This window comes from Xyrauchen texanus, chromosome 41, assembly GCF_025860055.1.
Source record: "Xyrauchen texanus isolate HMW12.3.18 chromosome 41, RBS_HiC_50CHRs, whole genome shotgun sequence".
NCBI lineage: Eukaryota > Metazoa > Chordata > Actinopteri > Cypriniformes > Catostomidae > Xyrauchen > Xyrauchen texanus.
Window position 1 is genome coordinate 22,906,968 of NC_068316.1, and position 17,219 is coordinate 22,924,186.

The 17,219-nt window shown below is 44.2% G+C and overlaps 1 protein-coding gene across 1 annotated transcript in view; it reads left to right on the top strand.

Moving 5' to 3' along the window:
* Positions 1-17,219, top strand: part of LOC127634586 (reversion-inducing cysteine-rich protein with Kazal motifs-like) — an 89,883-nt gene that overhangs the window by 70,446 nt on the left and 2,218 nt on the right. The window contains exons 15-20 of the mRNA XM_052114202.1: positions 825-947; positions 1,533-1,704; positions 12,474-12,669; positions 13,600-13,810; positions 13,901-13,974; positions 14,976-15,131. Of these exons, the coding sequence (XP_051970162.1) occupies positions 825-947; positions 1,533-1,704; positions 12,474-12,669; positions 13,600-13,810; positions 13,901-13,974; positions 14,976-15,131 (932 nt within the window). The remainder of the gene's footprint in view (positions 1-824; positions 948-1,532; positions 1,705-12,473; positions 12,670-13,599; positions 13,811-13,900; positions 13,975-14,975; positions 15,132-17,219) is intronic.

The following is a 17,219-nucleotide window of genomic DNA, read 5'->3' on the forward strand; positions in this document are numbered from 1 at the left end:
CGGTGCCGTGATATGCAGAAAGGTTTTGTGCTAGTTGCCATGTAAAATCCCAGGCCGATTTCTCTTCCAGTCCAGCCCTGTTTTGAACGCAAGAACATAACTCATGTTTGTGTTGTGCTGTCTGCTGAAGGGTTGTTTTCTTCACCTGTATTGCGCCCGGGGCATTGCGATTAATTGCTTAAATTTTTTAACACGTTATTTTTTATAAAATTAATCTCACTGAATTACTCATTAAATTGACAGCCCTAGTGTGTGTGTGTGTGTGTGCGTGTGTGTTTGTGTGCGTGTGTGTGTGTTCGTGTGTGTGTGTACGTGTGTCACTTTGTGTGGACCAACTTTCCCCATAAGGATAGTAAAACCCTAAATGTTTGACCTTGTGGGGACATTTTGTCGGTCCCCATGAGGAAAACAGCTTATAAATCATACAAAATTATGTTTTTTGAAAATTTAAAAATGCAGAAAATTCTGCAAATGCAAATTCTGTGAGGGTTAGGTTTAGGGGTAGGGGTAGGGGTAGGAGATAGAATATATAGTTTGTACAGTATAAAAACCATTATGTCTATGTTTATTTTTGCTCCAATTCTAAAGGGGTCGGCCATCTAGGGCTTATTTTAGACAGATGTGCTCTTTTTTTTTTAGAGTTGTGTCAAGCAATCTGGATTAGGCCCGCTTTGAATGTGCTAAATACGGAAGATATACTAATTTCACAAGGATTTTTACAGTTCCTAAGTCATATCACAATGGTAGAGTAAATATCCTAATGTGAATGAGCTATCCAATTAGCATTTGACTAATAAATGTGATGTAATGATTTTACTGTGCAGATCATGGTACGTCCTTCCGGGTAGACTGCCACCCCTGTTCCTGCTTCGCTGGAGAAACCATCTGCTCTGCTCGCCAGTGTCTCAGGTCAGACAGCTCTAATGAGGATCGACGCCTATTCACAGGTGTGTGTTTAAGTTTGTTTTTAGGTAGTTGACGCATGACATATACATTGACCTTTTCCTTTTATCAACATTTTGGTTAAAATGTATAAAGTATGAATGTTTCCGTTTTTCAAAATTTTTAAACACCTTTTGCCTTCACTTTTTTATAAAGTAGTTCTGCGGTGTGACAAAGAACAAATATAATATGTTGTCTCTATGTAATCAATCTGAGGTCATAAATGATGCATGAGTCACTTTTTGCATGCTAAAGGGGGCATTTAGTCATTAAGATATGGTTTTCTTGTTAACGTTGCTTTGAAACCATTTTTATTGTGTCAAGTGCTATACAAGTAAAGTTGGATAAAAAGAAAAATGCTGTTTAAAATTGTTTTAGATGGAGCATAGCATGTCACACCCCAGCACATGTCAACTTCTCAAGAGTATTTTATGCCATACCCTTTTACAGTACCTATTTTATGTATGGCATCACTCAAAATGGGACATAATGTATCACGTTTGTAACAAATGACATATTTCTAGTCATAAAAATCATATTGAATATTGACGCCTTTTCGTACATATTATTCTTTTTTCACTCCCCATCAGGGCTTCCTTGCGGCTGTGCTGATCATTTTGTGCCTGTTTGTGCACGTAATGGACGCACATACCCCAGTGCTTGTGTTGCACGCTGTGTCGGCTTCCGAGACGATCATTTTGTTTTTGGGTCCTGCAGAAGCATCGATCCCTGCTCACCAAACCCCTGTCAAAGGAACCAAAGGTTTGAACCTTCAGAACATTAATTTCCTTCTTAATCAAAAGCAGATGGTTAATCAAAGAGTTTATTCACATTAATATAATTTCTACATTAACAAAGAGAAGATTTTTCTTGGCCATGAGCATGTTTCATTAAGTTTATGTTGTAGAGCTATACTGTGGCCAAACCAAGTTAAATGAACATTATGGGATTTGTGGATTGCTGTCGATAACCACAACAAATAATTTTGCCTCTTTGCTAAGTTTGTAAAAAAGTTGGAAGCCTAAGAGGCATTTGAATAAATAATATAAAATTTCAATAACTTTTACAAACCTTCTCTCACAGAATGAACATTACTATAACTACATTTTTGCAAACTGAGTTTTACGTGCGTATTTCTATATTTTGCAGCAGTTTCTTGGTGAAATGAACAGTAGAAGCGCTACAACAACTCTGCATTTCATTCGCTTTCACACAAATCATGAATGCAACAGCTGATAATGACTTTATAAACACATTTATTTGCTCGTTTACCTACTTTACTTACACCCTGCTATGTAATTATATCAAAACACTTTTACTCTAACGCATAATTTGAAAAAATTACATGTAACGCTTGTATTATAGACCTACCTACTATTACACACTTATTCCACCATGATTGCAACTTGAAAGAATGCTGGACTTTGGACTTGAGCCCATCCAAAGACACTCGAAATGAAGTGAATGGGAAGCAAAATTTTATAGAAGTGACTTTAAATTATGTGGTTGCATCAGTAAATTTACTTTTAATGTCAAATTTGCTTTTAAAATGCTAGTGGTTAAGTTTAGGTGTTGATTTAGGATAAAGAAGGTTTTTTTGCCTCTCATTTAAGTTTAGGTTAAAGTTTTATGTAAGGAAGGTACGTTTTACTCATTCAAAAATCCATCTAATATTCACCCTAAAAATCTCGTCTGATTAGAACATAATTTCACTCACGTTTGGTGCCCCCTGCTGGACATTTAACTTGGAAACTGCAGTAAAACCTGTAATGGAGCATGTAATTTAGGTTTGTAAACATGCTTCCATTGTCATGTCAATTTCATGAGATCAGGCTGATATCTACACATGTTAGAATGAGACTTGTGTGAAAGAGTTGTTTACCAACCTTGTCTGTGCAAAGATATATCCAATCTTTTATATCATGTAACAACCAGTCAAAATAGTAAACCAGATTACTTTCAAAAGGTATTTGCATGAGAACACCAGGAAAGGACATAACATAACTGTCCATAAAGCACTTTTAATATGAAGCAAACTTTACCTACAGCAATTATGTTGGTAATGCATAACCAGAAGTTCATCCACAGGAAAAGTAGTACCACCTCAAATGGTGCTGTACTCAAAATGTCAAAGCTTTACCAAAAGTACAAACTTCAAATTTCTGAGCTTCTGGTCCAATTGCACGCTAGGCTTCCTCTGTAAGTGCATCCATTTGTGTTTTCTGTTCATTTTTACAAACTGGGGGGATGAATCCAAATTATATTCTGGTTGTATTTGGCCCTAGATATTCCTTTAAAACCTTAGTTCTTCAAGCATTACAATCTGAACTTGCAGATTGTCAACAAGGAATATCAGGGGTCTGGATATCAATTTCGATTTTTCACCTACTAGCTTCACTACATCTTTTTGCTTAAATCCCGACTTTGTCTGTAGACTTCCCCCCCAAATTATCTTGGACCATCTAGACTCATTGTTTGTTCAGGTGTCTCGCAGTTTCTGCCTGGAGGAGGACTGTGGGGGGACCCTGTTTATGTAACCCTTCCTCTGAAATCACCCTGCCATTTGATTAGACTTTGTGGCCTAAAGGGATCAGTCTTATATCACAGGCCCAATTTAACATTGGCTGACTCCAGACATTCGCCACATGTGAACATATGGGTTTCACAATTAGTGTGATTGAAGCAATGGAAACACAAGTTCTCCTTCTGTCGCTCTCTCCACGTTGTATCGGAGAAGCGACACTAGGGGTCTCTCTTGAGCGCCGAATATGCCTCTGATCCATTGAAAAAAGGCCAATGAGAAGTTGGCAGTCAGTATTTGCATACCCCGCCCCTGGACATATGGGTATAAAGGCGAGGCAAATACTAGAGTTCATTCAGAAATTTTCTTCGGAGCCGATGGTTGTGCATGCTGTTCGCGTGAGATCATACCAGTTCCTGTATTCCTCTGACGCTCTGCATGCTGTTGGATTGAGGGCGCATTACAGCGGCGATTTCTCCTTCTTCCACGGCAGTGCAATTGCCCCTGGGCGCTTCGACAGTGCAGAAACCCAACTCTAAGAGAGTTGTTTAAGAGAGTGATTTTCTCTAAAAGAGCAATACACAGCGGTGTTGAACGTCCTTTTCAGGACGCGTCTTTTTAAAGACGTGTTTCCGCCTCTGTGTAGTTTCCCGATGCGGTCGATTTCTCCCCACCTCCTAAGGTCATAAAAACTGCCTGGCGTACCTGGGTTGCGATTACACGCAGGCAGCGTTTTTATGAATGGTCTATGTTTTCAGTGCGAGAACATAGCCATGACAGCATTGCGGTCATAGGCTTTTTCTTGTAGTGAGAGAAAGCCACTTCAGTCGCCCCCCGCGCCTCGCCTCTTTCCCACGGGATTGGGGCAGGCGCTGCGGGCGATGAAGGTGATTTGGGGATAAAGACGGGCTGTGTTCGCCGGGTACCCCCCCGCGAGCCTCCCGCCTCCCCGGTACGCTTGCTGGCTTCCGTCCGAGCTCGGGATGAGCATTTTCTCTCCAGTAAGGTTATGTTCTCAGTGCGAGAACATAGCTGTTGCAGCATTGCGGTCATAGGCTTTCTTTTGTCATGAGAGAAAGCCACTTCAGCCGCCCCCCGCGCCTCGCCTCTTTCCCACGGGATTGGGGCAGGTGCCGCGGGCGATGAAGGTGATTTGGGGATAAAGACGGGCTGTGTTCGCCGGGTACCCCCCCCCGCGAACCACCCGCCTCCCCAGCATCTGCTCGGGATGAGTGCGGCCCGCTTCACGGCCGGCCTGCCGGTCCCTTGAGCTCCCGGGATTGGATGACGATAATCACCGCTGCATCGGAGAGCGTTACAGCGGCGTCTGATGCTGATGACTCGTCTGCGCTGCCACCTTCGGGTCTGCGCGCCCAGTCTGAGCCTGATGCACAGAGGTCCGATATGCTTCCCCTGGGTACAGCGAAGCGAGGTTGGACCGAAAATCCCGCCCCCTCCCCTCACGGCTACTTGTTTGGTTCCACGGGCATGTGCGCCGCCACAGCCGCGCCCACCCCCAGTTCCTTTCTTCCCGACGTGCATGACGAGCTGAGCAAGCCAAGCTTCCTCGCTCCTCCGCCTCACTACCCTCGGGCGGTAGAGCTGTCCCAGACCACTCCCCTGCACGCCATGGCCCCCCTGCAGTCCACCGGGTCAAGGCTCCAAAAATGTGCACTTGGGTAGTCCTGTTCTTGACGTGCTGCAGGAACTGCACTCGAACACGCGATGGCCCCCCCTCTTGTGGTCCGGAAACTCAACACATGGACTGGACCTGGTCGCAGTAGAGGAGGTAGACAAAGCGCGCTTTCTCAAACGCTCCCGTCTCCCAGCTCCGTCCATTCGGCGACACCACCTGACGACTCTACCCAGCAGCCCTCAGTGGTGAAGAAACAGATGGAGGCTATTTCACACATCCTGCCCTGCCGCAAACGTGCCGCCAGGGGCCATGCCCTGTCTGCTCGCCGAGGGCGTCCTCCTGCGACTTTCAAGAAAGAAAGAAAAGCGGTGCTCCGCCTCAACAAACATGGGCCCAGCTGTCCGCCCTGGCGTCGAGCTCCCCGCAGAAGATGGACGCCCCCTCATCTCACGGACCCCCTCGAGGACCCGGAAGGCTCCCAGGCGCTCCTGAGATGACCGACCCAGAGACTGAGACGTTAGCTCCGGAGCTGGTAAGACCACTCCGTTCCCCGGTGGAGGGCCAGGAGGAGAATCTCTGGGTCACCTGGCCCACAAATGCCGTTCTCACGGCACTCTGCCGCCAGGCCTCAACAGTCCCGGCACGCTGAACGCGGCCCCAGGTCCGCCTTCAGCCCCACGACTGTTCCCCGGCCGGCCGGTTCTGATGAGTCCAGAGGATGCCACTAAAGGACCTCCTCCTCAGTCACCAACCCGCCCCCTGCCGGATGTCCGGAGCAAGGTAAGTGCTTTGAGTCTTTTCTCAGCACCAGAGCCTCGGGACGCGTCCGCGCCTCCCGACGGCGTACTACCTGCTCCACCCCGCTGCAATGCCCCGCCGGGTACGTCAAAAATAACCGTCCCTTTGGTGCCCCTAGCACGGAGATTGGATGCGTGGCTTTCACTTCCCAACCCGTCTCGCTGGCTGGCCCGGACCATCCGACTCGGTTACGCAATTCAGTTTGCCAGGCCCCCGCCCCCCTTCACGGGTGCCCGCTTTACCGCAGTGCACGGCCAACATGCCAAATTTCTGCGCGTGGAGATCGCTACTCTCTTACTCAAAGACGCGATAGAGCCTGTCCCTCCAACCGAAATGAAGAAAGGTTTCTACAGCCCTTCATTGTACCCAAGAAAGGCAGCGGCTTACGGCCAATCTTGGACCTCCGAGTTTTCAATCGAGCGCTGCTCAAACTCCCGTTCAAAATGCTCACGCACAAATGCATCTTGACAAGCGTCCAACACCTAGATTTGGTTCGCAGCGGTAGACCTGAAGGACGCGTACTTCCACGTCTCAATCTTGCCGTGACACCAACCTTTTCTACGGTTCGCGTTCGACGGCCAGGCATTCCAGTACAAAGTCCTTCCCTTCTACATGTCTCTGTCCCCTCGCGTCTTCACGAAAGTCGCATAGGCAGCTCTTGCCCCGCTCCGAGAAGCCGGCATCCGCATACTCAACTACCTCGACGACGGGCTCATATTGGCCCACTTCCGAGAGTTACTATGCGCTCACAGAGACCAGGTGCTCAGGCACCTCAGCCGCTTGGGGCTTCAGGTCAACCGAGAAAAGAGCAAGCTCACCCCGGTCCAGAGCATCTCCTTTCTCGGCATGGAGTTAGACTCAGTCTCAATGTCCGCACGTCTCACCAACGAGCGTGCGCAGTCGGTGCTGAAATGCCTCGCCAAATTCAGGCCAGGCACAACGGTCCCTTTAAAACTCTTCCAGAGGCTCCTGGGGCATATAGCATCCTCCGCCGCGACCACGCCGCTGGGGTTCATGCATATGAGACCGATTCAGCACTGGCTTCAGACTCGAGTCCCGAGATGAGCATGGCGCCACGGCACGCACTGTGTGACGATCACCCACGCCTGCCGAAAAACACTACAACCCTGGACAGACCTCTGCTTTCTACGGGCAGGAGTGCCCCTGCAGCAGGTGTCCCGACGCATCCTGGTCACTACCGACGCCTCCAGATTGGGTTGGGGCGCCGTGTGCAAAGGGCACGCAGCCGCGGGCCGTTGGAGAGGGGCCCCGCTGGGCTGGCATATCAATTGCCTAGAGTTGTTGACTGTCTTCTTTGCCCTGCGGCGGTTTCTCCCATTAATTCAAGACAAACACGTCCTAATTAGGTCAGACAGCACCACTGCGGTAGCATACATAAATCGCCAAGGCGGCGTACGCTCCCGCCACATGTCACGACTCGCCCGTCGTCTCCTTCTTTGGAGCCAGCAGCGACTCCGGCAAGCTCAATGTGGTAGCGGACGCACTGTCACGACAGAGCTTACCCAGTGGAGAGTGGAGGCTCCACCCCCAGTCGGTCCAGCTGATTTGGGAACGGTTCGGCAGAGCCCAGGTAGACCTGCTTGCCTCCCGAGAGACCTCCCACTGCCCGCTCTGGTACGGCCGAACAGAGGCTCCCCTTGGGACAGACGCGCTGGCGCACAGCTGGCCCGCGGGGCTACGCAAGTATGCTTTTCTCCCAGTGAGCCTTCTTGCACTGTGCAAGGTCAGGGAGGACGAGGAACAAGTCACACTAGTGGCTCCCTACTGGCCCAACCGGGCCTGGTTCTCGGACCTCGTGCTCCTCGCGACAGCCCCTCCCTGGCGAATTCCCCTGAGGAAGGACCTTCTTTCTCAGGGGCAGGGCACGCTCTGGCATCCGCATCCAGACCTCTGGAAATTCCACGTCTGGTCCCTGGACGGGACGCGGAAGATCTAGCCGGTCTACCATCTACCGTCATAGACACGATCAACCAAGCCAGAGCCCCTTCTACCAGGCAGCTTTACGCCCAGAAGTGGCGCCTGTTCGCAGATTGGTGTTCTTCCAGGGCCGAAGACCCACAGAGGTGCGCAGTTAGGTCAGTGCTCTTATTCCTGCAGGAGAGGCTGGAGAGGAGGCTGTCCCCTTCCACCCTAAAGGTGTATGTCGCTGCTATCGCGGCTCACCACAACGCAGTAGACGGTAAGTCTCTTGGTAAGCACGACTTAATCATCAGGTTTCTAAGAGGCGCCCGGAGGTTAAATCCCTCCCGGCCAAGCCTGTCCCCCTCCTGGGACCTCTCGGTAGTCCTCGCGGGCCTCCAGAGACCTCCCTTCGAGCCGCTAGAATCAGTTGGACTCAGGGCCCTCTCCCTTAAGACGGCACTGCTGATCGCGCTCGCTTCCATCAAGAGGGTCGGGTCGCCGGTCGCCGTGTGTAGCAACTCCACCCTCGCTGAGGCTGGATCTGCCACCGCGCCACTTCCACGTGTCGCCTAAGAACACATGTGATGTATTCACCACCATACCTCCCCAGTTGGGCAGGGGTGGTCTCCGCGGGTCTTTCCCCCCCTGAAAATAGGGGAAACTGGGTAAGACCCCCTTCCCTCAATGCGTGTAAGGGCCCCGGCTGTCTATTGCTCTATGCAAGAAACATCGAGAGAAAAGAGGCCCAGCCAGGCTTGGCCCGTTCCCAGGTTGGCAAGCATCACCTTGTTCCCCTGCCTAGGGTAACCAAAAGGATCCCGACTACTTTTCTGGGGCATTGGGGAAGGGTACGTGCCCTGGCACAGCTGGTCGTTTGGCACGTAACAAATACCTGCCTGCTCCTGTGTCAGCAGAACACGTACACGGCTCAGCGCATGGCGGATTTAAATTGGACCCCTAGTGTCGCTTCTCCGACACAACGTGGAGAGAGCGACAGACGGGGAACGTCTAGGTTACGGATGTAACCTCCGTTCCCTGATGGAGGGAACGAGACGTTGTGTCTTCCCGGCCACGTCGCTGAGCCGAACCGCTGTAGTGGCCAGAACCATTTCCGGCTCCTCAGAAAAATCCTGAATGAACTCTAGTATTTGCCTCGCCTTTATACCCGTATGTATGGGGTGGGGTATGCAAATACTGACTGCCAACTTCTCATTGGCCTTTTTTCAATGAATCAGAGGCATGTTCGGCGCTCAAGAGAGACCCCTAGTGTCGCTTCTCCAACACAACGTCTCGTTCCCTCCATCAGGGAACGGAGGTTACATCCGTAACCTAGACGATGTATGTGTGAAGTTGGTTACAACAACATTTTATGGCCAGTTGTACACACAGTTTGTTTATTAGTGCTGCTTAATAAGGCACATATCAATATTACTGAAGAGCAACTGTTTAGGCCATATTTTCATGATTTGAAATTGTATTCATCTTTTTCTTTCATGCTAGTAAATAGTAAAATGACTCAAACATCAATTGAGGGTCTTTTTGTTAATCTCCCTTCTACGACAAGTGCTGTTTGACATCTGTCTTATGTAACACATAGCAATGCAAGTTGCGCAACACCTCCTTGGCCCGCTTTTCAAAGGAAGACTTTTCACCTTCATTTGTTCCTTTGTAAACAAGATGGTAAAATGATGAACCTTGATGTTAAACACCTTAGTTACTTTTATAATGGTAACATCAGTACATAGAAATAAATTACCATGTCTGGTTTCCAAAGACAGATTTGAAGGACAAACATGCCCATATTATTTGCATTGAGTATTTACTGTTGGCCTATGCATGGTGTATTTAAGAAACTTATCTGGAATTAATTTTTACACAACACAAAAATATAAAAAAATTTTTTTATAGAATATTATATATACATAATATATATGCAGTGCATCTCCTATTCATGGCCTGCACATATTTGCCAGTTCTTGCTATGAGATGTTACCCCACACTTCCAAGGCACTTGCAAGTTCCTGGACATTTCTGGGGGGAATGGCCCTAGCCCTCACCCTCTAATCCAACAGGTCCCAGACGTGCTCAATGTTATTGAGATGCGGGCTCTTAGCTGGCCATGGCAGAACACTGACATTTCTGTCTTGCAGGAAATCATACACAGAACAAGCAGTATGGTTGGTGGCATTGTCATGCTGGAGGATCATGTCAGGATGAGCCTTGAGATTGCCTGCAATGACAATAAACTCAGTCCGATGATGCTGTGACACACCACCCCAGACCATGATGGACCATCCACCTCCAAATCGATCCTGCTCCAGAGTACAGGCCTCTGTGTAACGCTCATTCATTCAATAAACGCAAGTCTGACTCTCACCCCTGGTGAGACAAAACCCTGACTCGTCAGTGAAGAGCACTTTTTGCCAGTCCTGTCTGGTCCAGCGAAGGTGGGTTTGTGCCCATAGGCGACATTGTTTCCGGTGATGTCTGGTAAGGATCTGCCTTACATCAGGCCTACAAGCCTTCAGTCCAGCCTCTCTCAGCCTATTGTGGACAGTCTGAGCACTGATGGAGGGATTGTGCATTCCTGCTGTAACTCGGGCAGTTGTTGTTGCCATCCTGTACATGTCCCGCAGGTGTGATATTCGGATGTACCGATCCTGTGCAGGTGTTGTTACATGTGGTCTGCCACTGCGAGGACGATCAGCTGTCCTTCTTGTCTCCCTGTAGTGCTGTCTTAGGCGTCTCACAGTACAAACAATTTATTGCCCTGGCCGCATCTGCAGTCCTCATGCCTCCATTCAGCATTCATGTTCAAGCAGATGAGCAGGGACCCTGGACCCTTTTGCTGTTTTTCAGAGTCAGAAGAAAGGTCTCTTTAGTGTCCTAAGTTTTTATAACTGTGACCTTAATAGTTTACCATCTGTTTTTTTATTTGAATTTTTTTATCTTGATAAAAAAAAAAAAAGGTTTAGTTCACCCAAAAATTTAAATTCTCTCATGATTGACTTACCTTTAACCCATCCCAGATGTGTATGTCTTACTTACTTCCGAAGTGAAGATTTTTATAAGCACATTTCAGCTCTTTTTGTCCATACAATGGAAGTATACTATTTCCATTAGACTGCTGGCTGTTTTATGGTCCAAATGTCATATTTAGGCAACATAAAGGTAATCCACATGATTATGATAGGTTGATGTAAGAATCGAATTGATAATTTAAACGTTTTTAACATTAAATCGTTGCTTCTGGGCAGAAATCATTGCATTTCTGTTGAAATGACCCAGCTCCCACGTGACATTCGTTCCTCTGTTGTATACAAAGCATGCTTCCGACTTCTCACATGAACACACCATCACGCTCAAGTCATGCGACAGCAGTGTGATGCGTCGTCTGCTGGCAGGAGACAATTTTTTTAAGTTAATAAAGTTTTAATTACTGATTAATTTTTTCAGATTTTCTTCAAAATACATTCATTGATCGACTGGAGTCTTGTGGATTACTTTTATGCTGCATAAATATGCCTTTTGGACACACAAATAGCCAGTAGTCTAATGGCACCTGTTTACTTATATTGTATGGACAAACAGAGTTAAAATGTGCTTGTCAAAATCTTCACTTCAGTTCTGTGAAGAAGGAAAGCCATACACATCTGGGATGGCTTAATAGTAAGTAAATCATGAGAGAATTACAATTTTTGGGTGAAGTAACCCTTTAACATACATTTAATCACTATTTTATTTAGAAAAATGTATCATGGTACTACCATGTTCAATTTGGACATGGTAAAATAACAATGCCAAGTTTTTATGAACATACACTATGGTAGTATCATGGTATTCTTTTAAGTACCTTGGATTACCACGTGAATACCATGGTACATAAATATAGTAATCATTTAGTTCCATGCATATATCAAAAACCATTGGTATTACTATTTGATACCATCACAGTACAGTTTTTTATGGTTGGATGAGGTTACTCTCCTGTGGAATTTTTTTTTATTAACAGACATACAGTTTAGAGAAAAGAAATGGCAAAACAATATATATATATATTAAATGTATTGTGCTATTATGAAATGACATCTATTCATCAACAGCTATTCAAAATTATTATATATATATATATATATATATATATATATATATATATATATATATATATATATATATATATATTATTAATGACTAAGTTCAGGTATGCAATTCTGGAAAGCAAGCTGATAGGTTCTTTGTTAGCCAATCAGCTTGCTCACATGTGAAATGACAAGCTAATTGGCTCACATGGAATAAGTTGATAGGTCCTTTGGCGTGTTTTTTAATTTGCTCAGTTTGCAAGTAAACTGGTTACACTGTAGCACACTTTTTTTCTGAAACCCAGCTTCACTTGTCTAGATCTGCTACATGGCAGTTGTATTTATGTCTAATTGTGCATCATCATGTCATACATGCCTGATGCAGCATGTCTTGTGTTTTACTAATTGTACAGCAGTAGCAGCATGTCCATATGCTTAACTCAGTATGTCTGTGTATGTTCTTGCAGTAGTAAGTCTCTGTACTTGCCCTGCAGCAGCAGCGTACCAGATCTAGTCTGCCAAGACCAATATCCTATCAATTTGTCATAATATTTGTCATCATATTTGTTCACAGGTGCATACCTAAACGACAAGTGTGTTTGACGGATCTGTTACAGTATCCCTGCCCACAGTACGAGTGCGCTACTCGCCCGTCTGGCTGTGACCACAACCAGCTGGATCCAGTTTGTGACACAGATAACACGGAGCATGCCAATCTGTGTCTACTGCACTTACGGAGCAAAACCCTGGCATACATGGGCCACTGTCAGGTAGGAATACACTACAATGGGGAGTTAAGGTCATACAAATGTTTGAACAGAATTTTCATTCCCCTAAACTAGAATTCAATTCACAACATGAAATCAAAATTGACTTTATTTACTTTAATACTTGTTCCTGGTTTTATTGTACATTTTAATGTATTTCAAAGAGGAAGAAAACATTTTTAGGTTTTGTAAACCTTCTCTGAAACAACTTTCCTTTTCAGGGGACGTCACCTAGGTAATATTAATTAATGCAGCCTTTCTAAAATCTTGACAATATTTAGCACAGTAATTTAATGCCAGTTAAAATACATTTTTATTGCAAAAATAGCTAGTTAAGCAGAAGATAATTCTATTCTGTTTTGTATGTAGAATAAGTATTCTATGATGTGGCATATGATACTGATTTTCTGCTTTGAAGTTTGATGACATGCATAGTCTGTGATGTGGTGAATGACCAGTCCAAGCATGCTTGGCATTTATTGAGTTCAGATGTTCTTTCTCAAGTAGTATTACATTTTAATTTGTAAGCAGCCAAAGTTGAAAGTAGCGTTCACTCTAGACAGCTCTTGGCTGAGCGTTCAAAATGAATTGCCGCTCCACATTATTAAAAGATCGATATATTTGCTAATTGCTGCTGCTTGAACGCTGCTCTGATGATACAAACATCAGGACCCTGATGTGAACAGCTTATTTCACGGCTGTTTATTTGATTTGAGTTCAAATTATTTTATGTGAAAATAACGTGAGCATAGAGTGATAAAAAGTGACATGAAAGTAGCAGCAGCTCAATGTATTATGTGGTGTTTTGGCATGCTCTAATAATATTGATTGCTTTAACAAAACTGCAGCACCAGTAATGAAATGTCATTAAATATTGAGCACAGATTAGTTTATTACTCTAGACTACTAATGGGTGTGATGTGTTGTTTGTAGGATGCTTGCAGGAAGCCCAGAGAGGTATGTGGCCACAATGGAGAAACCTACAGTACAGTGTGTGAAGCTTTTTCAGACCGCGTTGCTGTTGACTATCAGGGTCGCTGCCATGCGGTCGGTGTGGTGTCAGAGTTCACATCCGACTCAGGGTGTAACGCTGTGCCCTGTCCTCCTCTCTCCACAGAGGGCTGCAATCCAGTCACACCACCTGGTTAGAACTGTTTCCTACCACACTCATTAGTGTAATGTTATATGCTGTAGAGGTGCAGCTACGCAGTTTGATTGTTTTGTGTGTTCGTAGGCGCCTGCTGTCCTGTGTGTGCAGGTATGCTACAGATCCTCTGGAACAAAGCACAGATGAATATCTTTGCTAAGGTAAATATTTCACTCCGTGTTGTGCTTTTTTCTGCCCTCCAAACTCATTCCCTCCTTTTCTCTCGTTTAGAGTTCTCTGATTTTAGACATGTGTCAATTGCATTTACACCCTGCAGACAGCAGGTGGCAGAATTGATCATAAACTGTAAAAGCCCCACCTGGGTATTCCCATATAAAGCTTGTTACTCCCTAACAGAAGGGTTTTCATCACCCACTCCGTATCTCTAAGCACATTAGTCTCTAACAATGCTCTTTAAGTAGTGTTTAATATTTTAAATATCCATTGTATGGGGACTGGCCTCACTCCACAAGAGTAAACAAATGTTACATGTAATAAATGCAGTGGATATGGTTGATAAAGTTTTCCGTTTTTGTACAAACTGTTCAGTGGTATTTTTTTCATGAAACTGTTTACCATTGTTAGGCCTTTAAAAGACCCCATGAAAACTACATTGGAGATTTGTGGTTTTTAGTCCGTGTCTGTTAGCTTTGAGGCCGTCTATATGCTAGTGTTCCCCTAAAAGTTGACAATATTATATATATGCACATTTATAATGTAATCTTTCTTTTTCTAATAAACTGCCCAAAAATATGCATGCCGGAGCGTACATTATAGTCCAATAGAATGAAAATAAACTGTACTTCACCCTAACACCACCTGAAACAGACTAGCAAAAGCAAGTAACAAATACATGTTTGTGGCTGTGAACTAAAAAAAATTCTGTTGTCTATTTAATGTCCCATCCCAGCTTACGGAAATACGTGAACACAGGTATTACGTGAACACAAGTATTTTCATGGGATCTTTAAAATTAGCCACTTGAAAAAATTTTACTAAAAAATTATAGATAAATAGTCTTAAGTGTATTAAACGAGACTGCACATACTGTTTTCATATTTCTCAGTTTTACAACACTGTACGTGTGTGTGTGTGTGTGTGTGTGTGTGTGTGTGTGTGTGTGTGTGTGTGTGTGTGTGTGTGTGTGTGTATGTGTTCTCAGCTGAACAGGAACAAGCCTGTGATGGTGCACAACATCCTGAAAATCCTGCGGCTACACATCTCTGTCCCTCAGTGTGACATCTTTGGCTACCTGAGCATCGAATCTGAGATCATCATCCTCATTGCGCCTGTTGACCAGCAGCCTACACCACTACAGGTTTGTGAGTGTGTGTGTGTGTGTGTATGTGTAGGTTTAAGTGGTTACAAGGACTTTTTTTAGGTTACAAACTGGTAATTACAAGGGTATTATGCTATAAATGTGGTTTATGAGGACATTTCTAGTGTCCCCATTATTCAAATCGCTTAAAAAAACATTATGTAATAATAATAATGCAGAAAGGTTTTTGTGAGTGTTAGGTTTATTGTCTAATAATGTCTGTGGAGAGTCCTCATAAGGATAGGGCGGCTGTGGCTCAGGTGGTAGAGCGGGTTGGCCACTAATCCAGGGTTGGCGGTTCGATTCACGGCCCACATGACTCCACATGCCGAAGTGTCCTTGGGCAAGACACTGAACCCCAAGTTGCTCCCAATGGCAGGCTAGCACCTTGCATGGCAGCACAATTAACACAATGAATCATGCCCCAGATCCATACGTAAATATGAAATGGTCCTTCCATCGGAGCGATTCAAACTTGATGTACAGTAGGGGGCAGTCAGCTCCAGCTTTATAGGCAACACGCCTCAACATTTAATCAAGAGCAACAGGCAGCACAGCCTTCAGCAGACTCAAATAAAGCTGGTCCAAGCACAACAGAATACAGGGATCTCGAGACGTCTGTCAACATTTCAAACTATATTTAACTTGACAAAAGAGATGCTGAAAACTAGTGAAACACAATGCAACCAAAGTGTGATGTTCTGAAAGTGTTCGTCTGACGCATGAGTATATAGACCAACAATTAAAAATAGCTCAGACAGAAGTAGACCAATAATAGGTTTATTTTTAATGATATGGAAAAACACATTTTGTATTGTAGAAATTAAAGTCAAGTCATTTTTATTTGTATACCGCTTTTCACAACATGTATCATTTCAAAGCAGAAAATTTTGCATTAACAGAAAAAGAAGCTAGAATATAGTAATGTCTTAGAGTCATAATTGTGCCGTTTGCTAAACAACATGATTGTAAATTGTGCCTTAAAATAAATAAATAAATTAGTAAATACTATTTGTATTTAGACCACCAGTGAGCAGGCTAAAGGCGACTGTAGCAAGGAACACAAAACTCCAGAAGATGTATATAGAAAATATAGAAAAATAACCTTATGAGAAACCAGGCTCACTCTTGCAGTGAGCCTGCAAGAGTGGCTAACAGTTCCCCTCTGGTTAACCAGTTCCCCTCTGGCTAACAGCATGAATATAATGCCAATATTAGTTAATTTTGTGTAGTACAAGTCATTGTTTAAAATTAGTAATCTAAGAAAATGTTAGGGGCCAATGTTTAAACAAAAAGATCTTTTATGAACTTTAAGATTAATGACTAAAAGTATTTGAAGTCCATCCTGAATTAACTGAGGAAGTGAATACAGATATATTGTCCTTTGTTATTTGGCTGATGAAGGCTTTTGTTGGCAATTAATTGATAGACTATGTATTCCATTTTAAGAATGTATTCCATCCTTTGACCAAGGTGATGCAGAGATCAGTGAAATGCATTGCTGTTCAAATTAATTACATTACATGATTAATTACAGAAATGCTTAATGAATGCATAAATGCTTTATGATGTAATGTATTTGAATGATTTTAATTATAGTTTCATTATTAGTTGCAGCGTGGAGCATTTACATGCACCAATAACATTGGAAAAAAAAGTTATGCTTAGATGCACCATCTGTACTTGCAGTATTCATTTATTCCATTGTGTTTTAGTAAGTTAGAAGAGGAAAGCCAATGATGTCACTGTACAGCAAAATAATTGACTGCACGTTTCAGCACCATATTTTCTTCACCATCCTTAGAGCACACCATATGTTAACATGTTGCTTTCACACTTTAAAAATCAGATGGAGATGTGTACTGTGTGTGATGGACAAGGAAGATTTCTATTTTTTTGCTGATTACTACTAAAGAAAATTTGTATACTTGGTATACCACTTTAAACATGGTGTCTTTAACTACTCTGTAATAAAAAAAAATAAGCTTTTGATACAATGTACCTATTGTGTACATAGATGCTGCTCTTACATTTAAAGTACCTGCATGTACATGTACCCAAAATGTACATTGCATCAAATGCTTAGCT